The 27828-nt window shown below is 36.3% G+C and overlaps 1 protein-coding gene across 2 annotated transcripts in view; it reads left to right on the top strand.

Annotated features, from left to right (window-relative positions):
- Window positions 1–27465, top strand: part of camk1b (calcium/calmodulin-dependent protein kinase Ib) — a 104974-nt gene extending 77509 nt beyond the window's left edge. For both annotated transcript variants that reach the window (XM_087273125.1, XM_087273126.1), the window contains 9 exons: window positions 286–360; window positions 7579–7717; window positions 10528–10654; window positions 13167–13242; window positions 13347–13459; window positions 16182–16260; window positions 19793–19880; window positions 21020–21161; window positions 23415–27465. In XM_087273125.1, coding sequence (XP_087129251.1) covers window positions 286–360; window positions 7579–7717; window positions 10528–10654; window positions 13167–13242; window positions 13347–13459; window positions 16182–16260; window positions 19793–19880; window positions 21020–21161; window positions 23415–23506 — 931 coding nt within the window. In that variant the 3' untranslated portion in view covers window positions 23507–27465. The remainder of the gene's footprint in view (window positions 1–285; window positions 361–7578; window positions 7718–10527; window positions 10655–13166; window positions 13243–13346; window positions 13460–16181; window positions 16261–19792; window positions 19881–21019; window positions 21162–23414) is intronic.
- The last annotated feature ends 363 nt before the right edge of the window (window positions 27466–27828 follow it).

Raw genomic sequence — 27828 nt, forward strand, 5'->3', positions numbered from 1 at the left:
TTTTTACAGTTGTATTATATAGTTGGTATTATTTTTTTGCTGGATTCTGTCATTCCACATAGATTTTCTGCATTTCAGAAATCAGAGCATGCTTTTATTTTAACAGCACATCAGTAATATGACTGCTATTGAAAATTTTACATTGTTAATTATATAGACTAATGAAGTTAATAAATGGGACGTGTTGTGTAAAGCGTTGCCCATAATCTTTAGTTTAATGCGTAGATATTTTGCCTTATTCCTTGATTGAAATGTGCTCTTTTTCTCTCTCTCTCTCTTTCTCAGGATTAAACATGCCAACATAGTATCCCTGGAGGACATCTTTGAGAGTAAATCACACCTCTACCTTGTCATGCAACTGTGAGTTTGACTGATCTCCTTCTATAACTTCACCATCGTCCCATATTTTCCTGCTTTCACCCGCGAGCGACCTCCAAACAATTCAGCCATTATCTAGCGCAGCTGCCATGCGCCGCTTGCCATTTTTAGCTCCTTATCTCAAACTCATTCATTTCCGTGACTTAAAGGCTCGCAGAGTTTTAGATATTGTGCAGCGTTTATGGTGAATGAGCCTCAGTGCAGACCAGTGCAGGGTAAAAGAGCTATTTTAGAGGCTTTGGGCTCTATTTTGACGGTCCATGCGCAAAGTACAAAGCGCAGGGCGCAAACGCATTCAAGGTGTGTCAGAATCCACAATAGCTAATTTAGGGACGGAAAAATTTGCTTTGCGCTGTGAAATGGTCTAAAAGGGTTGAGCTTATTTTCTTATTGATTTATAGGTGTGTTTTGAGAATAAACCAATCAGAGTCTTATCTCGTATTTCCTTTAAGAGCCAGTTGCGTTGCGCCATAGCGCATTTGCTATTTACATGACGACTTTGTAAGTGGAAAAACTGAGCGTTTCGCTAGTTAGAAAACAGTTAAACAGAGCATCCACAGCGCGAGAATGACAGATAAGGCCTCTCATTATCTACTTTCACTTTAGCTCTCGTGGATAGGGACACCTTGTATGCGCAGACATCAATTAGCCTATAAATAATTTTGTTTGTTAAGCGCAAAGATTTGTTTCAAAACTATTTCTAAATTCAATTCTAGTTTCCAGCAAACGAATAACTGAACAATAATAACGAACAGTGGGTCGGTTGATAAAGTAAGTTCATATATTACTTAAAAAGTAACTAAATAACACAATAAGTTACTTTTTAGGAAGTAACGCAAGATTGTGATGTATTACTTTTAAAAGTAACTTTCCCATGGTTGGTAAATCTGAACATATAAGTGTTTTTATATTACAAACAAACATGTCCAACCCAGGCAAGGCAGTGGCGCAGTAGGTAGTGCTGTCGCCTCACAGCAAGAAGGTTGCTGGTTCGAACCTCGGCTCAGTTGGCGTTTCTGTGTGGAGTTTGCATGTTCTCCCTGCCTTCGCGTGGGTTTCCTCCGGCTGCTCCGGTTTCCCCCACAGTCCAAAGACATGCGGTACAGGTGAATTGGGTAGGCTAAATTGTCCGTAGTGTATGAATGTGTGTGTGGATGTTTCCCAGAGATGGAAGGGCGGAAGGGCTGGAAGGGCGCGTAAAACGTGTTGGATAAGTTGGCGGTTCATTGCCCTGTGGCGAACCCGGATTAATAAAGGGACTAAGCCGACAAGAAAATGGATGAATGAATGAATGAATGAATGTCCAACCCAGATAAAAAAGTCATCTAAATGTAAACTAATGAATTACTAATTACTCAAAAACTTACAAAGTAGCACAATTAGTTTTTTAAAGAAGTAATGCAAGAGTGCAGTATATTAGTCTTAGGGTGCTTACACACCTGGGAATCGATTCAGTTGTTCCGAAACAGAGATTATAATTGTTACATTGCTGCTCTTTGCTCTTGAAGCGGTTCGCTTTCACACTGCAAAGATTCTAATCGGACCAAAAGAGCTAAAACAAGTCACTTTTTGCTTTCTCACCGCAATCGATCCGCTCCAGAGTTCGTTTCAATCGAGCCGAGACCACCTCGTTCAGGCGATCTCGGAGCGATTGATTTGGTGCGAATCCGAGAGCGATTAGTGGGTTCACATATGCCAAACGAACCGCGCTAACTGGGCGAACGAGACAGGTTCCGAAACAAAAGTGTAGATGTGAAAGCACCCTAAAAAGTAACTTCCTGCAACACTGGTTATTACATCTGAAGAGGGAAATAATAATATTTTTATAATAATATTTTTATATTGTTACAAACAAGCAAGTCCAGCCTAGATATAAAATAATCTAAAAGTAACCTAATGAATTACTTTACTTAAAAAGTAACTTAGTAGAACAATTAGTTACTTAAAAAAGAAAGAATTAACGCAAGATTACAATATGTTCATTTTAAAAGTAATTTCCATAACACTGGCTGGTACATCTGAACATGGAAGTGATTTTATAATATTAAAACAAGCAAGCTCAGCCCAAATAAAAAAGTAATCCAAAAGTAATATAATGAATTACTTTACTTAAAAATTAATTAAGTAGCACAATTACTGAGTTACTTCTTAAGAAGTATCGCAAGATTGCGATATATTACTTTTAAAAGTGACTTCCTGTGGTTGGTAAATCTAAACATAGAAGTGTTTTTATATTACAAACAAGCAAGTCCAGCCTAGATAAAAAGTAATCCAAAAGTAACCCGATGAATTACTTTACTTAAAAAGTAACAAAGTCGCACAATTAGTTACTTTTTAAAAGAAGTAAATTCCTGCAACACTGGTTATTACATCTGAAGAGGGAAATAATAATATTTTATAATAATATTTTTATATTGTTACAAACAAGCAAGTCCAGCCTAGATATAAAGTAATCTAAAAGTAACCTAATGAATGCCTAAAAAGTCACTAAATAGCACAATTATTTTTAAAAGTGACACTTTTTTTAAGATTAAGAAATTAAAACAAGATTACAATATAATATTACCCTTATAAGTAACTTCCTGGTTGGTACATTAAAAATAAATAAAAAACGGCATATATCTTCAGACCAAACGAAGCCACGGGAGGCACGCAGCACACAATGCTAGGAGCTATCATGTGTCTTTCCATCTAACAAGTCCCACAGAGCTACAGTGCATGGCTTGGCTTGGTGGGTCGCCCCCTCATAGTGTCAACCTCTTTAATTACTCATGTGCCGGAGAGCCTCGCCGTGCTCTTTTCCACTGAGAAATCAAGGGAGAGGCTAAACAAACGCACACACACACATGCACATTAGCCCACCGAGCAGATCTGGGAAAATGTGCTCACACCTGCGTTTTTACACCTGCCATCTGAAATGTCAGCAGAGAGAGATTTAGCTCTTTATAGACTAGGTGAGTAACGGCACACAGAAAGTTTTTATGTATTACTGTATGTGTGTGTGTGTGTGTGTGTGTGTGTGTGTGTGTGTGTGTGTGTGTGTGTGTGTGTGTGTGTGTGTGTGTGTGTGTGTGTGTGTGTGTGTGTGTGTGTGTGTGTATACAGTTGAAGTCAGAATTATTAGCCCCCCGGAATTTTTAGACCGCTTGTATATTTTTTACCCAATTTCTGTTTAATGGAGAGCAGATTTTTTCAACACATTTCTAAACATAATAATTTTAATAACTCATTTCTAATAACTGATTTATTTTATCTTTGCCATGATGACAGTAAATAATATTTGACTAGATATTTTTCAAGACACTTCTATACAGCTTAAAGTCACATTTAAAGGCTTAACTAGGTTAATTAGGCTACCTAGGCAGGTTAGGGTAATTAGGCAAGTTATTGTATAACAATGGTTTGTTCTGTAGATTATCGAGAACAAATATAGCTTCAAGGGGCTAATAATTTTAATAATTAATAATAATTATTAATTAATAATTAATAATTTTGTCCTAAAATTAAAGTTTAAAAAATTAAAAACTGCTTTTATTCTAGCCGAAATAAAACAAATAAGACTTTCTTCAGAAGAAAAAATATTATCAGACATACTGTGAAAATTTCCTTGCTCTGTTGCTCTGAAAATATTTTAAAAAGAAGAAAAAAAAGCACCCGGAGGAAACCCACGCGAACGCAGGGAGTATATGCAAACTCCACACAGAAACGCCAACTGAGCCGAGGCTCGAACCAGCAACCTTTTTGTTGTAAGGCGACAGCACTACCTACTGCGCCACGGCGTCGCCACATTTTAATATTATTATTATTATTAATTTGAGATGAACATTTGGAGTTTACTCGCTTCATTTGTGCATCAAGTTAGCTTAATTCGCGTGTCAAATTGTGTTATTTTAAATTCTAATGGGCTAATAAATAGGGTCAGACTGAATCTGTAGACATTTTTTTGCTATTTCTGCTGAGAATTTTGGTAAAAATATATATTATTAAAATTCATTCATTTTCTTTTCAGCTTAGTCACTTTATTAATCTGGAGTTGATACAGTGAGATGACAGCACTATCTACTGCGCCACCGCGTCACCCTTTTTATTATTATGATTAATATATGACAATAAAATGAGTGAAATTAAAAAACTGAATAAATATAAATGTACACACACTTACACAAGTAAATACATAGACTCAATAATGGGCTAAAAATCTGCAGGAATCTGCTCAGATTCTGTGTGGGCCTACGAATAACTCAGGAGTCTAATATTTCTGACTTCAACTTTATATCCAGATTTTGATTGTCTCTTTAAATCACCATTGCAATATTGGTCAGAAATATTGCAGTTAGATCATTTTCTAAAGTCATTCAGCCCTAATCACACACGACACACGATGGGCAGAGAAAGCCAGCGCAGGCTCTTTTCCACAGCAGCTGTGTTAACAGAGAGATCAAGAGCGACAGAATGACAGAAGAGGAAGCGACAGAGATGTTCATTGTGGTATTTTCCTGGTGATGGCAGCTCTGCATGTAGACAGCAGGACACCAGGCTTGCCAAGGCTTTCAACTCAGCCAGAGATTAAATCGGTGTGTGCGTGCGTGTATGTGTGTGCGTGTTTTAGCACCCACAGTCTTGATGCTTGAAATACCACAGACTATGAAACCCCACCCTCAGCGTTCCCTTCATCCTACACAGACATGAACAGACAAAACAGAGTCGCTGCTTGACTGTAAGCACAGTATGAAGTTTAAAGGGGTCCTATTACGCTCCTTTTTACAAGATGTTAAATAAGTCTCTGATGCCCCTAGAGTGTGTGCGTGAAGTTTCAGCTCAAAATACCACACAAATAGTGTTTTATAACTTTCTACAACTGCTGTTTTTAAGTTTTGATCCAAAATGTACCGTTTTGGTGACTGTTGCTTTAAATTCAAATGAGATTGTGCTCTTTTCAAAAGAGGGCGGAGCTATCAATGCCTATGTGTCAGCATAGTGACAGATTTAAAACTCTAATAGCCGATGGCTGCTTCTCACTCAGGGCTTTTTATGCTAATGAGGGAGAGATTGTCACTAATGGGCGGAGCTTTCCCCCTTTGATGGCACGTACAAAGGAGAATGTCAATCAGAGGGTTTCTGCTGACTGCTTAATCAAGTGTGATTCCCTGTGATTACACCACATTATCTTAACAACACTGGATGGTGTTGGAAAAGCGTAAAGTATTTGTGTACATGATGAACGGGTGATGTTGATGGAACATGATCTAATTATTTCTGTTTAACTTGAATTAATGTTCTTGTTGAACTTCATGTATAATTCATATTGAATGAGCTCAAATATTTTGAGCTGGTTTAACATAATCCAGTGTAGAATAGTTCTTCCTTTAAATATTTGTTTAAAATTTTACTCAATACATTTATTTTATATCATTAATTATTTCCAAACATTTCTAAAAAAAAACACAACAAATCACCCTTCACAAAATGAAAATCTTTTCCTAAGAGCTCTTTTAATTTTTGTTTTAAATTCTTAAAATTCATATAATTCTTATAATTCATTTTCTTGTCGGCTTAGTCCCTTTATTAATCCGGGGTCGCCACAGCGGAATGAACCGCCAACTTATCCAGCAAGTTTGTATGCAGCGGATGCCCTTCCAGCCGCAACCCATTTCTGGGAAACATCCACCACACACACACACACACACACTACGGACAATTTAGCCTACCCAATTCACCTGTACCGCATGTCTTTGGACTGTGGGGGAAACCGGAGCACCCGGAGGAAACCCACGCGAACGCAGGGAGAACATGCAAACTCCACACATAAAACGCCAACTGAGCCGAGACTTGAACCAGCGACACAGCCACCTTCTTGCTGTGAGGCAACAGCACAACCTACTGCGCTACTGCTTCGCAATTCTATTCAATGAATTAATTTTATTTTATCAATCATTTTAATAACATTTCTAAAAAAAAACTAATCTCCCTACACAAAAATAAAAACAAATACAATACCAAAAAGACAGAAAAAGTGGTGTTTTAGAGGTGAATGGTAGAAGAGTTATTCATTTTAATATTTGTTTGAAATTTCCTTTAATTCAATTAATTGATTTTATTCTATAAATTATTCCTAATAACATTTCTAAAAACCCAAATAACCCTTTACAAAAAAGTAACAAAAAAACAACAAAAAACCAAACAAACAAACAAACAAACAAACCAAAAAAAAAAAAAAAAACCAAAAACAAACAAACAAACAAACAAACAAACAAACAAACAAACAAACAAACCCAAATAGAGTACAAAAAAAAGAGCTGTTTTAGGAATGTTAGAAGAGCTGTTCCTTCAAATATTTGTTTTTAATTTCAATTCATTTATTTTATTTCATTAATTATTTCTAAAACCTTTCTAAAAAAAAAAATCTCCCTTCAAGAAAATAAAAACAAGAAAAAATGCAGTACAGATAAAAATGAGTTGTTTTAGGAAGAGTTGTTAGAAGAGCTGTTCCTTTAATTTAGTGTGTTTGATTAATTATTTCTAATAACATTTTTAAAAACCCAAATCTCCATTCACGAAAGTAAAAACAAGAACAAACCAAAACAAATACAATTAAAGCTGCAAGAAGCGATGATAGGGACCTCGCACTCGGGCTCACATCGCTCTTAAAAAAATAAAATCAAATACAATACAAAAGTCCCCTCTATAAAACTTCATGGTGATTGTATCTCATAGCATTGCTTCATACCTGTATGACTCTAATTATGACAATCATATAGGCCGACTATAAAAATGTACATGGAATTCCACAGTACTTCAAACACGATAACAGGATCTTGCCAGGATCTGATATCACCACCATGGTATTTTCTTTTTTAATGTGTGACAGCAATCATAAACATTTAAGCTTCCGTGGAATGAAATCATCTCCCTACTACAGAACTGAAGCCAGTTATTTTGAGGCGTACCAAACCACAACCAGATCATAAATTGTGAGAGAGCGAGTCTTTCCAGTAATAACTCGTGTTAGAGCTCTGCTTGGTGGTGGTGATGTGGTACTGCATCACCATGTGCTTGTGCTGTGATCCTGCTGTGTGCCGGTCTGTCGACAGTAAGAAAACAAGAGAGATTGAAGCCTGTGCGTTGGTGTGTGTGAAAGACACATAAAGCATGAACAGCTTTTTCCAGCATCTCTCTCTGTTTTTGTTTTTCCATTGGCAGAGTGTCTGGCGGCGAACTCTTCGACAGGATTGTGGAAAAAGGATTTTACACTGAGAAAGATGCCAGTAAGCTCATCCAGCAGATCCTGGACGCCGTCAAATACCTGCATGACATGGGCATTGTGCACAGAGACCTGAAGGTGAGACCCGGGTTATTCTAAAAAAACGTACACGTACAGTTGAACGCAAAATGACGAGCTCATTCTTTTTCAGATATTGTGATATGAAGGACATTTTCACAGTATTTTCTTATTATATATGTTTTTTCTTCTGGATTTACTCGTAATTATTTTAGCTTGGCTGGAAAAAAAGAAGAAGCAGTGTTTAATTTTATATATACACTCACCGGCCACTTTATTAGGTACAGCTGTCCAACTGCTCGTTAACACAAATTTCTAATCAGCCAATCACATGGCAGCAACTCAATGCATTTAGGCATGTAGACATGGTCAAGATGATCTGCTGCAGGTCAAACCGAGCATCAGAATGGGGAAGAAGGGATTTAAGTGACTTTGAACGTGGCATGGTTGTTGATCCCTGCTGAAAAATCCAGCTCTAGGGTGGTTGGCTGGTTTTAGCTGGTTGACCAGCCTGGTTTTGGAGGGGTTTTGGCCAATTCCAGGCTAGTTTCCAGCTATTTCCAGCCTGGTCTTAGCTGGTCAGGCTGGAAAATGACCAGCCAAATCCAGCTAAAACCAGCTTGACCAGCTTGGTTTAAGCTGGATATAGCTGGTTTTGGCTGGACTCCCAGCTTGGCTAGGCTGGTCAAGCTGGTTTTAGCTGGTCATCTCCCAGCCTGACCAGCTAAGACCAGGCTGGAAATGGCTGGAAACCAGCCTGGAAGTGGCCAAAACCCCTCTAAAACCATCCAGGTCAACCAGCTAAAACCAGCCAAGCAGCCTAGGCTTGTTTAGGCTGGATTTTTCAGCAGGGATGCCAGACAGGCTGGTCTGAGTATTTCAGAAATTGCTGATCTGCTGGGATTTTCACGCACAACCATCTCTAGGGTTTACAGAGAAAAGTCTGAAGAGGTGGAAACATCCAGTGAGCGGCAGTTCTCTGGGCGCAAATGCCTTGTTGATGGCAGAGGTCAGAGGAGAATGGCCAGACTGGTTTCAGCTGATAGAAAAGCAACAGTAACTTAAATAACCACTCGATACAACCGAAAAGAAATCAAGGTCACTTGTATAAAAAATAGGAAACATCCATCGGGTCACCCTGACCCCATGGGCAGATAAAAATTTAAATGGCACTTCAGGCTGAATACTAGTCTCTTGAAAAATAAGTAATACAATATTATGTACTGCCGTCAGAGCAAACACAATGTAACTCTTTAGTATAAATTAGTTATTAAAACTAACATGATATAACTTGTGTTGAAAAAACATCAGTCAGACAGCTGGAGCTGAAAAGAGTTCAAATGTACAGCCAAAATGATCACTGTAAAAAAGATTTCAATAAGGACACTCAAAGGGTTAAAGAAGTTATTTGCAACCAAAGAAACAGCTCTGAAAGTCAAGAATCTTCTCTTCATATCCACAGAGCTTGAATCATTTCATTTAGAAGTCCTTGATTTTGTGCTTTTGATATTAATAGTTGGGTTTGTAGTCCCTGAAGACCAGGAAAGTAGTTCTAGGTAAATGGATCAATCGATGGCTCCAGTTCCACTTTTAAACATTCAAAGTCAAGGTGAAGAGTTTTACTGCAGTTCATATCTGGGTCAGTGTTGTGGCCTAGTGATTCGCTCATTCACATTGGATCCTGGTCCTCAAATAGAACATGAGAGTAGATAACTATCCCTAATTACCATCAAAGTCCCTTTAACGCAAGTCATTTCACTCGGCGGCCATCTTTGAAACAGCTCTCGGGCAGAATTATCAGAGGTTTTCTTGGTATGGTGGAGATGGAATTGCCTGTATTTCTTACGGTTGAAAAACCCGTAATGCTAGCTTGGTCATGTGAAGCATTCATTCATTCATTCATTTTCTTGTCAGCTTAGTCCCTTCAATAATCCGGGGTCGCCACAGCGGAATGAACCGCCAACATATCCAGCACATTTTTACGCAGTGGATGCCCTTCCAGCCACACACACATTCACACACACACTCATACACTACGGACAATTTAGCCTACCCAATTCACCTGTACCGCATGTCTTTGGACTGTGGGGGAAACCGGAGCACCCGGAGGAAACCCACGCGAACGCAGGGAGAACATGCAAACTCCACCCAGAAACGCCAACTGAGCCGAGGATCGAACCAGCGACCTTCTTCCTGTGAGGCGACAGCACTACCTACTGCGCTACTGCGTCGCCCATGTGAAGCATGTCTTAGCCAATCAAATGTCGGCTTTTAGTCTCCATCATTGCGTACTGCCATAAAGGCCACATTAGCAGTAGCCATTAAGCTTTTTAGGCTAATCATTTGAGTCTTGCCTTCAATAGGCTTTGGTGTTATGCATTCTGTTTGAATGCGGGAAACATCAAATTCATGTTCAAAAATGTTTTCATTTTTGGAGTCACTAATCAAATTCAACAACAACTATCTCTTTAGTTTAGTTTCTAAACAGTTGAATCGCCCCAAATCTTCATTTTTTGGATTGCCCGAGCTAATGCGCTCTTGAAAGCAATGAGATCACAACAAAAACTTCTTTAATGGCATTACCTCTGACATTTCTTCTGGAATCTACTCTGCTGTATGTCTCTATAGTGGTTAAAGATTAATTCACAACATTCATCCATTCTGGCGTCAAATTGACATAACTACTGTAAGACTCAGTAACTTGCGTGTTACACATTATCATCTTCTGAATACTGCCTCATGCGATTGTGCTGGTCGTCTGAAGTACTTTGGTTTTGATGGCAAATCTCCTTCCAAATTGACAGCAACCTCTTTGTTAACAAGTTTGTAAATGTTCAAGTAGTTGCAGTCATGTGTTGTTTCTGATGCAGCCGGAGAACCTGCTGTATTACAGTATGGATGAAGAATCCAAGATCATGATCAGTGATTTTGGCCTGTCAAAGATTGAGGGTTCGGGCAGTGTGATGAGCACGGCGTGTGGCACTCCAGGATATGTAGGTAAGGCATGAGGATCCGACCTGATTTTCTTCTGAATATATACAATGTTCTGTGACTACAAGGTTGATGTGACTGTTTTTCAAGTTCTTTTCACAGCATCTGCAATGTAATATAATTAAAAAAATAGTTTTTTTTATTAATGTTATACGATACAGTGGTGTGAAAAAGTATTCCTCCCCCCTTAATATTTTTGTCTGCATGTTTGTCATACTTTAATGCATCAGATCATCAAACAAATGTAAATATTAGTCAAAGATAACACAAGTATCATCATGCAGTTTTCAAAAGATGGCTTTTATTATTAAGGGAAAACAAAATACAAAACTGCATAGCCCTGTGAGAAAAAAGTGTTTGCCCCCTAAAAACTTGCCATCAGTGTGTTACAGTGCTGTGGAGGATTTTGACCCTCTCATCTTTGCAGAATTATTGTGCTTCAGCCACATTGTTTTTTTTTTTTTATGGTCACTCCACATCATCTCAATTGGATTCAGGTCAGGGCTTTGACTAGGCCACTCCAAAGTCTTGCTGTGCTTCTTTTTCCCGTTGACCTTTTTCACACAGGGCTATGTAGTTTTGTGTTTTTCTCCTTCCTAATAATAAAACATTCATTTAAAAACGGCATGATGTGCTTGTAATATTTGGCTAATATTTAAATTAGTTTGATGCAAAAAAATAGGAAATCAGTAAGGGGGAAACACTTTTTCACACCATTATTTATGCAAAATAAAAGGTCAGTTTAGTTTTATTAATAACAATTAAAACCTTGTGAAAATGTTTATGTTAGAAAATAAATGGTTTATAAATATGTAATTAACATAAAATAATAAATATGGATTATATCTAGATGCCTTCTTCATCTCAGGGGGCTTTCTTCAGTTTATTCATGACAATTTGCTTTTGTATAATGTTAGTAGTAGTATGATTTATTATATGCATATTTATATTTGTTTTATTAAAAACAAGCTTAGATTTGTCCACCTGTCAGGTTTAAGACCATATGGGGCACAGCATGTGGATATAACTCAGTTTTTTGACCACATTTCGTTATTATTGTTCATTTATTCGTATCCTGGAAATTAGAACTGAATTTAGAAATAGTTTTGACACAAATCTTTGTGCTTAACAAACAAAATTAATTATGTATAGGCTGTCCACGAGAGTGAAAGTGAAAGTAAAGTATGAGGAGGCTCATTCTCTCATTCTCGCCTGCAGATGCTCTGGTTAATTGTTTTCTTATTAGTGAAACGCTCAGTTTTTATACTTACAAAGTCCGCTATGTAAATAGCAGATGCGCTATGGTGCGACTCAACTGACTCTTAAAGGGAATGGGAGATGAGACTCTGATTGGTTCATTCTCAAAACACACCTATAACTCATTAAAAGAATAAGCTCAACCCTGTTACACCATGCGCCATGGCTCAAAGCGGATTTTCCGTCCTTAAAATAGCAAAAGTAGATTCTGACATGTCTCTTAATGCTTTTGCGCCCTGCGCTTTGGACTTTCCTCATGGATCTTCAAAATAGAGCCCTAAATCTTCAAATATTAAATAATTATTGAATATATTTAGAAATATCTATGATAACAATTTCACGCATGTTCTCTGTCGCAGCATATGTTACTGTTGGATATTGAATATACTATTATACTATACTACAATAATACTGTTGAATATCTTGACATGTCTATTTCAGATGAACTCTGTTTTAAGAAGCTGTTTACCCATGCACCCTTGCCCTCTCCTTATCTCTTAAATGTGTTCATGTGTGCATCTTTATCTTTAGTAATGGCTGGTTTCAGCTGGTTCTGTGGGCACTCAGTTCTACAGAATATCTTGTATGTGTGTTAAAGAGGTGTAGGCTATTTATACAGAAAAGGAAAGTGAAACTTAGGTTGAAGTATTTTCGCTTGCTATACAGAGATGACTGGTTGCAGAAGAGCATGCAGTAAGATTTTTAGAAGCGCATCTACAACCAGTTTTCTTATATTGACTTGTCCCATTATGAGACCTGTTTTGATGATTTTCAAGTCAAGTTCAGCTTTATTTTTATTCCGCTACATGTTTTGGATATACAGTGAAATGCAATGTCCTGTCTCATAGATATATAAACATAATCATAAATATGAGCACAACTAACATACTGGAGCAGTAATCCAACTGTACTATTAACTATACCTTATTCTTCACATAAAAGCTGTCGCATTGGAATCTTTTTGGCTCGACACTTCTGCTCTCATTCACGTCCATTGGTTTCTAGAAGTTAAAAGTAGCTTGTTTTATTATTTTCTTATTCTTCTTTTTATGTATTATCGTAAATATAGTTGATTGTTTTCCCCCCATTTGTCATTTCTAGTCATTTCTCCCATAGGCAATTCAATCGGAAGTTCTAAATCAATCACAAAAAAAAAAAAAAACGCTCTTCCACATTAAAGACTAAGGCAAATACTTTCTAGAAAAGGCTGAAGTTATAAATGTGTAAATTGATGATTGATCAAGTTTGTTCTGTTCTTCAGCTCCTGAGGTCTTGGCGCAGAAGCCGTACAGTAAAGCGGTGGACTGCTGGTCAATCGGGGTCATCGCTTACATCCTGTAAGTGCTGCTTTTACATTTTCATTCTCTCATTTCTCTATGGATAATTACACCATAGCTGAGCTGAATTGTGTCCATCACACCGTCTGTCTGTCTTTTCTCAGATTATGTGGCTATCCCCCCTTTTACGATGAGAATGATGCCAAGCTCTTTGAGCAGATCCTGAGGGCCGAATACGAGTTTGATTCACCTTATTGGGATGATATATCTGATTCGGGTATGATATAAAGATTCCTTAAGTTGATTTCATAAGGTTTATTGCAAGGTTATAATGGTTTTGAATTTTTAATTAGTTTTACTTTTTATTTCGTTTTGACTTTTTGTTTTCAAATTCTGTTTTTTTTTTTTAATTAGTTTTAGAGGCAGATTTATTAGTTTTTATTAGTTTCTATATTTTGAAATTATTTAGTTTTAGTTTAGTTTTTATTAGTTTTATTATTAGGTTTTTTTTCTAAATGAGGATATTTGTTAGGTGCAAGATTAATCACTTACTCACTTAGATAGAGATGGGTTTTTTAAGGAAAATTATCATATAACTATAATCTGGTAAAAGCTGGGATCTCTGGGCATGACCCTGCAACAGAAAAAAAAACCCTCTCATTTGGGACTGAAGTTTCTGGGACAGAGAGATATGATTTAGCCAAGGTTGACAGCAGTGGGTAACGTTTTGCATTGTCTTTCCACCACTTGAGAGGACAAGCCATGAGTGAGATAGCGGTCTCTTTGCGGTACGATGTCTGCATTAATCTAACAAGTGTGCTGTGTTCTGCAGTCCACATGACTGTTTTTAGTCGTATTCCCCGACTTATATTTCACCACAGTCTGGCAGTGCCTGCATACTGTTTTTTTCTTTGTCTGTCACCTTTTCTCCTTTTTCATATCTTTTTAGAAAGAAACCGAAATGCTTCCACACATCCAATTTAAAACCCGCTTTAGGTTCGATCATCTCCAGCTTTTTCTTCCCCGCTACTAGCAGCACACTCCATTTCCGCATTACTGGATCTGTAGTGACAACAGACCGCAAAGGATGATGGGAATTGTAGTTCCTGTTACCTCCCGTTCGCTTCATTCGCCTAAGCAAACTTTTCTCAGAAATATAGTTTTATTGAGTCATGCGCCTACGGTAATATTGAAAAAAATACTATTGCGGTATGACAGTATTTACAATATTGTTACATCCCTACCACTAACTGAACTTTTTTTTTTTATTTTAGTTTTTAATCATTTTTGGGTGAACTATCCCAATAAATCTATGCTCTGAAGTACTCAACGATTTAAGTTGAAATGTCATATTGTGTTTTTTAAAGGGCCATGACACCCCCCACTTTTGGTTAAAGTCTACTGCAGAATTTTTTCAAAAGATGCATGATTAATGGGCGGAGCTCCGCGAGCATCAGGCAGGAGTGGGCGTAGCCAGCAGGGCAGAACGTGAGCGAACAACTGTTGTTGACAGTTAGCTCACAAAATGAGACAAACCGTGAGGAGACGCATGAGTTTATAGTTTACAAAGTTAAAATGCAAAGAAATGAACAGTGATTTAATGCCCAGCTACATTTGTTATTTGTAACTTCATATACAGATAACCACAATTTATATTATTATAAAGATAAGTGTGTTCATGTAAACCCTATAAATGAGGACTTCTCCCTCAATCCCCGTATCCAGCAGACTCAGTGCAGCAGGTCTCCTGACCTGTCTATTTTAACCATTAACCCTGCTGGTAATCTGGAGGATTTAGGCAAACACAGCAGCACGGCGATGTGTCTGAATGTGAACGAACTCCTGATAAAAGACAGCATCCGCCATTCTCCGTCGTGCTGCTCTCCCGACAAAAAAGCTAGCAGCACACACACAGCTTTGCTGTATGATCGGCCCTGACAAGATTGCGGGGGAAAACATGCAACAAACCCCGTGGATCATGGAAACAAACGCATATGAGCCTTCATGAACGGCTAAATACTGTGCCGTGGTTTCCGTGTCTCTCAGCTCGGGCTTGACTCTGGCAGGTCTGGCAGGTCTCATGAATAATTAAGCAGCCGGCTCTTCTCATAGGATAAGAAAACTCTGCTATGAATAATAATGAGAAACCGACGCATCATCATTGCACTTGCAGTTCTGCGCTACGTCGCCGATTTTGATCCCGCCCCAAAAATCATTTCAAACCCGTAAGCTGAAATTAGCAGACAAAAGCTCAAAATGATCCAGTTTTCCCCACAATTAAAGCTGACAGGTGCTAACATTGTCTTAACTGATGCTCAACACACACACATCTGTTAATATAAAAAAAAAAGTTCTCCGGGGTGTCCTGAACCTTTAAAATAGCACAATGGATTTAAATGTGGCAAAGTACATACAGCATATATAAACAGAATTAACCGTGGTTATTAGGTGCTGGAAAAGCATCCAAATGCACCTTGAAAGTGCTGGAAAAGTGCTGGAATTTGTAGTTGGAAAAGGTGTAAGTACCCTGATGCAGGAAATATTGTACAATATGACAAGTTTTGCTTGCTACACAACAGAAAACGTGCTAGATATAATACAGTTTTTCGTTTAGAATATTATAAAGTACTATAAAGTTTTCTAACTGGCAAATGACAAGATCTAGTGGGTCTCAGTCATCTTAAATATGCACGTTCGTGAAATCAGGAGGCATGGTTTTGGATGGCAGGGTAGGGATTGTATTTCAAAGATTTTATGCTAACCGGTTAGAATTTAGACAGATCACCTACTGCACCTTTAAATGAGAGATTTGTGATGGTTGTACTGGTATATGTTAGGCACTGTATTTAGTAAGTCCATGAAAACACTGCATTTATGTCACAGGAGCCGAGTTGTTTTCTTTCTTTCGATCTCTCTTCCTCTGACAGTTTCTGAATGAGATTATGGAAAGCGTCACGTCATGATCTGAACTTTTAACAATGTGCTCTTTTTGTCCTCAGCCAAAGATTTTATTGTCCATTTAATGGAAAAAGATCCCAATCAGCGTTACACGTGTGAACAAGCCCTTCAGCACCCATGGTAAGACTTCAGACCGAATAATTATAGTCTAAATCTCCAGTGTGGTACTTTCATTGATTGCATTTTACATATTCATCAATAAAAAAACACATAAATGACGGCTCACATACAGATATTTGTTGCCGTAAAGCACTGCAGTTACCAGATGTTGTGGATTTGATGCTTGCAAAAGCAATCAGGCGTTGTGTCATGAACCATCAACTTTCAACCTTTCGGTAAAATCCAAGAACACAATGAGGAGCTTTTGCCAGATGCGGATGATCTAGAGCTTGTGGAATTCCTTCCAACAACATCATTTATTCCCCCTCATGCGGCTCCAAAGCCATAAAACTTTCTTTTATGAAAGAGAAAAAGGGACATTTTGAAGATTCTTTCTATTTTCAAAGGTGCTGTTTGAGTTTTTAACTCTGTTTAACTCTGCATAAAACACCATCATATGTTTGCAGATATTTAAGAAACATGCTGAACATTCTTGTTTATCTTAAAAACAATGCTGAAATCAGTTATAATGCTTTGAAAATGTGTGTTACAGTATGTGCTGAAACAGCAGCCTTTGTTTTGCTTCATTTAACCCGCCCACTGCCAGTTTAGCCAATTATATTTCAGCACCCCGGGTTGCCTTTGTGGAAAACAGCATATTTGATTCAGTCATGAAGGCTCTTAAAGTATGAGTCCGGGACTGAAATGTGACCTCCGGTGGACAGTATCAGACCCCGAAATGAGAAGCAGATTCAGTGATCCACATAAAGTGATTATTAATTAGAAATAATATAAACGTTACGAATGTAAACGAACTTGAGCCGTTTACATGGTAACTCCGTGTTCTAGCAACACGCTACATGATGAGATTTGCAGTGAAAAGCAATATATATATATAATTATATATATATATAAAGACACAGACAGATGTCAGACTGTTAACTCACTTTTATCATCATTTGCATGAAAGTGCAATTATTTACAGAGTAATAACAAGTATTTTAATATAACGTTTTTAAAACTAGGATGATGGTTCAATATGAATAGAACAGATCCAAGAACTGTTCATCCCAGTCAAAACAGTCGAAGTTTAGCGGGTCTCATGCTGTCATTAGTCAAAATATCTTGACAAACCACACATAAAGGTCGTGGTTCATCAGCTGGTCCTGTCCACGTAAATCCTAAACTCAAATACTGATCATCATATCGTCGTCTTTTGGGTTTAAGCCCTGAACTTGAAGGCTTTGAATCGGGGGGTCTCAGAAACCGATCCATTGTATTAGCAGGCATATACCTGTATTGGCGGGCTTGCCAAACAGAAGCGAATTCACAGCTATGGCCTTCTGGGTAAAAAAAAGGTTTTCTTATATTTGATGTATTATTTTTTTTAGCTTTGTTTAATTAAAACGTTTAAATATAATAAAAAATACATATAATAATTAAACTTAATAATTATATTTTTATTATATAATATTTTTCCCGCGCCTCCCCTGACATGCTCTGGCGCCCCCCAGGGGAGGCGCGCCTCACACTTTGAAAACCCCTGCACTAAACGAAAAAGGGCAGAGATTTAAATACAGCCATTCAGAAGCACAGAATACTGCACTCACTGCACTCCAACGAAAATGGTCATGTTTATAATCTAATTAATACATATTAAACCTCTTTAACGTTATTTAAATGTAGATGCTGAATCACTGATATGTGTTGGTTTGCACTGTCACAGGTCTAAAGTTCAATTTTCAAATATCTGAGATGAACTATCTGCTGCTGCTTTCAGTAGTACGGCAATAAACGTCATGTAAAATGGCATTCAAACTCACATTATTAGCAATTAACACTGAATAAAGCACATGAGGTGCCCCTGAGGTGATCATTGTTTGTTTTCTGTTGATGAGCTGCAAGAAATAGAAGCCAATTCTAAAGTATACATTTCAGGTGTTGGTTTGGACAAAAACTCTTTTTAATATGGAGAATGTTTCTTCTATCACATGCTGTTGCTTTTATTCAGACAAGGTTAAATCAGCCTTTAGGCTCAATAGTCAGGCTCGCTCCTGTTGGTGTCGTCAATCTGGAACCTGCATTCGCATGTGTTTTGAACCAGGAATGCAATACTTAGTTCATCCACTGGGTGTCAAACTTGCACACTGCACCTTTAAGTGAAGTAGGTAGTAAAATTGATGTTTTTTTTTTTTTAGAAATGACTAAAAGTTACTATACAAAATAAGTGAGATGTTATTAAAGCGAGATTTATTATTAAGACGAAGAGGGTATACTTTTATAGATATATTATGTATATGCATATACATTACGAATATGCATAAATCATGTATAATAAACCCTGGAACATTTTATTAATCATTTATTTTTGTTTACTAAATAATTTATAGTAACAAAATTCCAAAATTACATATACAATTTTTTAAAAAAAATAGACTTTAACATGTATTTACTCTAAAATTGGATTCACCATCTTTAGTACTGTATGCAAATGTTTATGATAATATTTTGTGCTAAGTATTTATTGTTTTCAGTATATTTGTTGTGTGGTTTGTCAATATTTGCATTTTTTTATTAAAACACATCACACTGAACTAAATGAAAACTAGAAATAATTTAAATGAACTAAGATTTTTAGTAATAAAATAAAGCTACTATAATCTAAACTACTATTTTTCACGTGTGTTGTAACCAGCAGTGTTGGGTAAAGTTACTTTTAAAAGTAGATTATTGCAATCTTGACTTTTTTATGTAAATAAATGTGTTACTTTATTTTGTATTTTATTATTAAAAAAAATAATAATAAATACAATATATATATATATATATATATATATATATATATATATATATATATATATATATATATATATATATATATATATATATATATATTTTTTTTTTTTTTTTTTTTTTTTTTAGTTAACTAATTTTAAAGGGATTAGTTTACCCAAAAGTGAAAATTTTGTCATGAGCTTCGGCTAAATACAAAAGAAAATATTTTTAAGAAAGCTGAAAACCTGTAACCATTGACTTCCATAGTATTTGTTTCATCCCCTATGGAAGTTATTGGTTACAGGTTATTTGCTTTCTATAAAATATCTTCTTTTGTGTTTAAAAGAAGAAAGAAAGTCATAAGAAGTTTGGAACCACTTGAGTAAATGTACAATTCGGGTCACTTTAAGATTATAATATATGATTGTAAAATATAATAATATCCAACCCTGCTAACCAGTCATGCATTTTTCATATATACTGTATGCTGTAGCTAAATGAACCATTTTCGGTGAATTACACCCGAATCTTGGCTAATTCTTGACGCAATGATATTAGTAACAACATTTAAGTTGTCTAGATAAAGTCAGTCATATTACTGACTTAAAACAACATATGAGAATAGATGATGACAGAGCGTTGTGTTTGATATGAATGAACTTTTCCTTATAAAAAGCAGATTGCCTATTCAAGGAATTTTGCTTTTATTGGCGCATACATGACCAGATGACATGTTGGAAACTCAACAAAGCAAACATGAATGCGTTTTGTATTTCAGGATTGCTGGAGACACGGCCCTGGATAAGAACATCCATGAATCTGTCAGTGCCCAAATTAAGAAGAACTTTGCCAAAAGCAAGTGGAAGGTAAATCCTAGGAGCAAGTGGAGGTTTTAAAGTTAGCGCGGACTATAGAAGTTACTGAGATTTTTAGGCCCCAGTTATGTTGTTTTACTTTATGGTAAAATAAAATACACTCACCGGCCACTTTATTAGGTACACCTTACTAGTACCAGGTTGGACCCCCTTTTGCCTTCAAAACTGCCTTAATCCTTTGTGGCACAGATTCAAAAAGATACTGGAAACATTCCTCAGAGATTTTGCTCCATATTGACATATTAGCATCACACAGTTGCTGCAGATTTGTCGGCTGCACATCCCAAAGGTGCTCTATTGGATTGAGATCTGGTGACTGTGGAGGCCATTTATGTACAGTGAACTCATTGTCATGTTCAAGAATGTTCCGATGCTTGGTTTGAACTGCAGCAGATCGCCTTGACCTAGTAAACATGCCTAGATGCATTCAGTTGCTGCCAGGTGATTGGCTGATTAGAAATTAGCGTTAATGAACAGTTGTACAGGTGTACCTAATAAAGTGGCCGGTGAGTGTACATACATAAGATACATAAGTAGCGATTTTTGTCATTGTTTTAAAATGTATATTCATAAAGGCAGTATCAATAAATAATCTTTCAGTTGATGTATGGTTTGTTAAGATTTGAGTTAGATTCGGTTGGAGCTTTGATTATTTTGGTCTAGCTGTTTAAAACATGTGAAAGACAATGATGGATTGAGGCTGTTTGAGCTGCATTTCTACCAGTGTTGATTACAATATTGTCGGCATTAATGGAATTGTGAATGTTGAAATGTACAGACAGGTTTTATACATTAGTCCATTTCGTCTGGAAAGAAATTCAGTGGTACTAGTTTTCATTTTCAGCTTGATAATGATCCGTTAAGTGTGGTGAAATCCTATTTGGAGATTAAAAAAGAGCTGATGAAACAGAGACAGTCATGAAATGGCATCCACAGTGTCCAGACCTGAATATTATTCAGGCTGTTTGAGATCATCTGCAGAGAAAAGAAAGATAAGACACTCTAAACCTGAAAGAAGCCTGATGTTATTACACAGCACATCATTCAATTAAATTAAATGTTGGTGTTACACAGCTGAAAAAAAAAAAGGTTTGTCATGTTGTCTTTGTGTTGTTGTTCTCGCCCCACAGCAAGCGTTTAATGCCACAGCAGTGGTCCGGCACATGCGCAGGCTGCAGTTGGGCACCAGTCAGGAGGGTCCGCCGCAGAACACACTGCCCAGCCCATGCCATGGTCACCTGCTGCTGCCCGAGGGGGACGAGGACGACAGCGGTCAGTGGAGAAACCTGGCATTTTTACAGACACCATTGGGTTTTTGCAAAGGTTTCACCGCAAACATACACTGCCGTTAACTGACAGGCATTCTGAAGTAAACCCAGATATTTATACTGCATGAAATTGAATCCTCGATGGCTATCATATAGCTGTCTGCACATACTGTATATTATAGTTAAGAACAATAGTTTAGACCAGAACTTTTTTCACCAAGTACCACTTCAGAAAAAGTTGTCTCTCCAAGTACCACCATAATGACCAGTATTGAAATAAAGTAGCGTAGTTAGTCAAAGTAAGCAGCTACAGCACAGCACAGTTCGAAAACGAAGCATGAATGAATTAAGTCATTTTCATTCAATGAAGTTATATTCCATAAATAATATGAAGCTGATCTGTCGGTTCTTATCGCATGACTCGCGGTGTGGCATTCTGAAAAGTTAAGATGTTTTCATTTGGGGACGCCTGGAATACGCAAGCGCTTTGTGCTGCAGTTCTCACTAATTTTGCTAGCCTATGGGTCAAATCTTGGCAGTCAGGTGACCAAGATGTAACAACAGAATATGGTCATTTTTCAAAATAAAAGATTTTTTAAAAATAAATGATTATTCAGACTCAGATTATAAATAAAACTGAAATAATTAATGATTTTTTTGTGCGGTCGTTATCAGCTGATCTATAAACCGGTGCCGGTCTGTGGCCCAAGGGTTGGGGACCACTGCTCGTACAGTATCAGTTCTGCAAGCACCACACACCTCTTTCTCTAGATCTGTGCCAATTAAATTGACTTTAAGCAGCTGATGACGCCATGCACTAAATTAAACATTCTAAGCACAATGCTTTGATCATAGGCTTTAGAAAACAACCAATACTGATCACATTGGTGTTATCGTTTGCATCAAATGATCAAAATTGTATTTATTTATTTTTTTGTTACTCAGTGATTCCTCCGCGTACCACTAGAAGTAAGCCCGCGTACCACTAGTGGTACACGTACCACAGTTTGAGAACCACTGGTTTAGACCAAAACATAGAAATATAATTTTTGAAAATACATTTACAATTGCATGCTAATGGGACTTTTAATTTGCCAGTAACCTGGGTTAAGCGCTTCCGGCGAACTGTATGCCAATGCAAATATTGGCGCGTTTAAGGTCTGTTTTCTATAAAAAATCAGCGATCTCCACTAACTGGGTGATATGCGATATAAAGTGGGTCTCAGATTGTACAAGAAGCACTGCAAAGGGGAAAGCTTACAAGCCTAGGAACACCAACTGTGAAGTATGGGGGTGGCAGCATCATGTTGTGGGGCTGTTTTGCTGCAGGAGGGACTGGTCTACTTCAGCATAGAGGGCATCATAAAGAAAGAACATTATGGAGAAATACTGAAGCAACATCTCAAGACGTCAGCCAGGAAATTACAACTTGGCCACAAATGGGTCTTCCAAACAGACCAAGCCCCTAAGCATTCTGCCAAATTAGGAAAAATGTGCTTTAAGGACCACAGAGTGAATGTTTTGGAGTGGCCATCACAAAGCCCTGATCTCAAGCCTATTCGCCTTATTCTCCGCCGACGAGTGGGCGCTGCCATTTGAATCTTTTTGTCTCACGACCTCCGGTCACATTCACTTCCATTCATTTTTTGATGTTAAAAACTGCGCTTTACGCTGCTTGATGTTGCAATTTGATATTTTCTTATTATATTATTCTACTTGGTCTGTGTAGTCATGCAAACATTTGTTTGTAGAGCAAGTAGTTTGACCATTTTCTGCCGTTTATTATTCCTAGTCATTTCTCCCATAGGCGACTGAATCGGAAGTTCTAAGACAATCGCGAAAACAGGCGCACTTCCGCATTTTAGAATAAGGTCTATAGAAAATTTGTTGGCAGAGTTGAAAAAGCTTGTGTGAGCAAGACAGCCAACAAATCTGACTCAGTTACTCCAATTCTGTCAGGAGGAATGGGCCAAAATTCCTGCAAACTATTGTGAGAAGCTTGTGGAAGGATACCCAAAACATTTGACCAAAGATATACAGTTTAAAAGCAAAGCTAAAAAAAATACCAAGGAAATGTGTGTAAACTTTTGACTGTCTAGAAATTAATAAAAAAATCTTTATTATTGAAAAATAATCTCATTATTGTGGCATTTACCGAATGTAAATCATTTAGGGCATCCTAACTTTATATAAATAAAGTAGTAACTAATTACTTTTTACAGCAACATACCCAACACTGTTTATTTGTGTTCCCTAGTGAGGGAAAACAGCGGCTGTTCTGAGGGTGTCAGTGACGGGAACGACATCCAGAACTGCAGCTACCACCTCCACCCTACTAGCCGGGTCTGAGTGTCAATCATCCTGAAACAACCAATGACTGACTGTCCTGTTTTATTTTTCCCACCGGAGTCCTGCCACACCCCTCAGGTCTGGCCAGGAAACACTGCGTTGCTCCAGCATCCTGCCACTTGGAGGCGCTGCAGTGTTAAGAAACCAGGTGGGGGAAACGGGGTCACTACTATTCCAATGGAGAGAGAGTCTGTTTAGTGAGAGGTCGGGAACGAAAAGAGACCGGAAGATTGCTATTGGAGCTTCGTGGGGGTATATATATGCTATTGTGGGAGCCGGATAAAGATTGGACAGTGTTTTAACTCTTTATTTTAAGAACAACTACTCTGTCTGGTTTTCTTTTTCTTTTTCAGAACTAAAAGATGTGCACGGGCCTGCTTCTGTTTTAATTCTTAAAGTTGTTGCCACAGTTGTTGTTGTTGAGATGTGGCTTAGTTTATTAGAGATACAAGTTTGGAATCAGTATAATTTGTCTCAATGTTTTATAATCAGCTTATTTTGCTCACAAATGCTGCATTTATTTGATTAAATTAAATAGTTTGTGAAATGTTATTGCAGTGTTACTGTAAATAACTGATATTTTATTGAATGTACACTGCAAAAGATCCAGAAATCATTTGCTTACCCCATTGACAGATTATTTAGCTTTTTTAGGGGAAAAAAACACTTTATTTTGATGCATTATTTTTAAAGCAAGACTATATAATTATTAATAATTAATAATATTTAAAATAATAAATAATAATATATTAATATTAAAATGTAATCAATAAAATGTAATTATTATTAATTTTAGGTGATTTAATGCAGAATTTTAAGCTTGGTTAGTTACATAATGCTTCAAATATTCTAGTTTCATGAATATTCTGCTCTCGAAGATTGTTGTTAATGTAATTGTTGTCGGTTTGGAAAGCAAACTAAAACGTTTGTTTTAAAAAAACGTTTTAAAAAATGCCAAAATAAAAATTAAATAAACATTTATATACCTTTATTCATTACAATAAATTGTTCAAGAGCAAAAATAGATCTTTATAATGTAAAAAAAAAAAGATAGCGAATAAAAGCTGTTGTTTTTTACTTTCTTTTTTCAAACGTATCACAGTTTCCATCTTGACAAAAAAAAAGTCTGCATTATTTTGATAATTTTCCGATCATTTTAAGTATTATTATTTTAAAAAGTTTTTGTCTTGTTTCTAGTCTAAATATCTAAAAATTCTTAAATCAAGAAGTATTTTATAGACAAGTAAAATATATTGTGTTGATTTCAGAAATAATACGTCAAAATTAAGTGAGTTTTCCCTTAAAATAAGCAAAATGATCTTGTTTTTGCTTTGACAAGATTATTACCCCATGTGCAAATTATGTTTGCTTGTTTTTTTTTGGCATTTGGTCTAAAAACAAGACAACATTTTTTTTTTAATAAGAAAAGCATTTTTTGAGGTGAAGTTTAAAATGTTTTTAATTACATTTAATTATTTTTAATTCTTGTGGTTGAAAGCTGAATTTCAAGCTTTTACGTAATCCTTCAAATATTCTAGTGTCATGTTCTGCTCAAAAACAAACATTATTATTATGATTATTATTATTATGATGATTATTATTTGTTGTTGTTGTTGGTTTGGAAAATAATATCATTCAAAATTACCATAATAAAAATTAAATAAACATTTGTTTACCATATGCCTCACAATAAATTGTTCAAGAGCAAAAATAGATCTTTTTGTTTAAAAAACGATAACAAATAAAAGCTGTTATTTTGAACTTTCTTTCTTTTTTTAATCAAAAAAGCCTAAACATAAAATGTTTCACAGTTTCCATCTTATATAAAACAAGACAAAAAATTAAAATAAAATCAGTGCTGATACTTGTGGAATCATTATTATACTGCACAAAAAATGCTTTACTTTCTTAAAGTTTGTCTCGTATCAAGTTCAAACATCTAAAAGTTCTTAAATCAACTCAATAATAAGTCAAATAATAATAAATAAGTCAAAATAATCTTGTTTTTTGCTTTCACTTAAGTTTATTCAGCTTGTTTTAAGGAAAAACTCGCTTCATTTTGAAATGAAGTATAAAAGCAGAAGCTTTTTTCTAGTTCAAGTATCAAACAATTCTTAAATCAAGAAGCATTTTCTTGTTTAAAACATAAAATGTAATTTTTTAAAAGTAATAGTAACTAAAAAAATATTGTCCTTTTTTAGCAAAGAAAAAAATCTAAAGTTTACCTCAAAACAGACTAAATAATCTGCCAATAGGGTAAGTAAAATAATTTAACTTCAAAGCGCATAAACAATATTCCCAATGGCAGATTATTTTGCTTGTTTTACTCAAAAACTCACTTATTTTCAACACATTATATCTAAAAACAAGTCAACATTGTTTGCTTGTCTAGCAAAAGCTAATTGATTTAATCCATTTTAGTTATTTGGACTAGAAACAAGACAAGCTTAGTGTAGTGATTTTGCATGAATAACAACTGATTATAACATGAGCAAATCATCATACTGTAATGATTTCTGAGACTGAAGTAAAGAAAGCTGAAGAAAATTCAGCTTTGAATTGCTTAAGTAAATTACATTTGAAACTACACTGGATAAGAAAACACTCACTGTTTTCAACAAACTTGTATAATATTTCACCGTTTAACAGCTTTCACGGTGTGTTTTAACAAATAAATGCAGCCTTGGTGAGCAGAATAGCCTTCTTTTAAAACTAAATTGTAATGTTAACATTTAATGAGATGATTTCTGACATTAGGTTATGCTAGAATGCACATCTCAAACATCAACTATTCCTTCTTTTTCAACTAGCAGACTTCACATCCATCAGATTCTACATATTAGTCATGTTGCCAGATCCTCATAAGACGCACTGATGGAGTGTACATTACATTTTAAAACATTTAAAATGCTTTTAAACATTTAATGTTGTTGTTTTTTTTGTGCACTAAGTCTGCTCGACAGGTCACGAGTTCATTGTCAGTATGTCCAAGAGCGTCTTTCTCGCTTCAGATGTCTTCTGTGGTGCCTTCATGCATTCAGTATCAACGTTTTACTTCATTTTGTGTTCAGATATATTTAGGTTTGGGAATGTCGGACGCTGTATTTCTCGTTAACACATTGCTGTTTACCGGCACATTCACCTACAGTACATGGCATGAACAGCTATGCAATGTCGGTGGACGCTTTTGGAAATGTCTAATGTTTAATGCTGCCATTCTGTAAATACTGCTAAACTTTTATTTATTTATTTTATTTTTTGGTAAACCCCTTTCTATTATAGCATAAAAACACTCAGGGGAGGAATAGAAATCAGATTTTGATATATTTAATGATCGTTTTACAAGTAAATATATATATAAAGTATGCTTAAAGGGGACCTATTATGCAAAATACACTTTTATAAGGGGTTTAAACACAGCAGTGTGTGAATAAAGCCAGACTCTAATGGTCAACATTTATTAATTGTATTTTTTATAATCACACTTGATAAAATTCTCCTTTATGCATGTCATCAAAGGAGGAAAGCCACGCCCATTACTGACGATTTCTCCCTCATTAGCATAAACAGCCCTGAGTGAGAAGCAGTCGCAGGGCATTAGAGTTTTGAATCTGCCACTATGCTGACATATAGGCACTCATAGCTCCGCCCTCTTTTAAAAAGAGCACAATCTGATTTGAATTTAAAGGGACAGTCACCAAACGGCACAATTTATATCATGGCCTAAAAGGGGCAATTGTAAAGCATTATTTGTGTGGTATTTTGAGCTGAAACTTTACATAGGGACATCAGAGATGTATTTTTCTTTCTTGTAAAAAAGGGGCATAATAGGTCCCCTTTAATACATGTCACTATGAGGCTGTGCTCCAAACTCTATAACTTTTATTTTGTTTCTTCTTTTCAATGTTGGAACCTGTATGAAAGTAACCTCCATTAAATGACATGAATGTGTGACTTGACTCCAGTTGTTTATGGTTTTGTTTGTTTCCATACACCGCCGTCCAGAAGTTACAAAAAAAAAAGGGAAAATGTTTGATGGAAAGACAAAAGTTAAGCATAATAAAAACCTCCAGATGTTTGCGGAGAAAGGCCTGTTGGAAAGGCTTTCTGGAATGCGCTGGAAGACTTTTGTTTTGCTTTGAGTAAACAATCACAAATCTGCTGGTAATTGCTTTAAATCAGGGGTTTTCAAAGTGTGAGGCGCGCCTCTCCTGGGGGGCGCCAGAGCATGTTAGGGGAGGCGCGGGAAAAAATATTATATAATAAAAATATAATTATTAAGTTTAATTATTATATGTACTTTTTTATTATTTTTAAACATT

Source organism: Danio rerio, chromosome 11 (assembly GCF_052040795.2).
Source record: "Danio rerio strain M-AB ecotype USA chromosome 11, GRCz13ab, whole genome shotgun sequence".
NCBI lineage: Eukaryota > Metazoa > Chordata > Actinopteri > Cypriniformes > Danionidae > Danio > Danio rerio.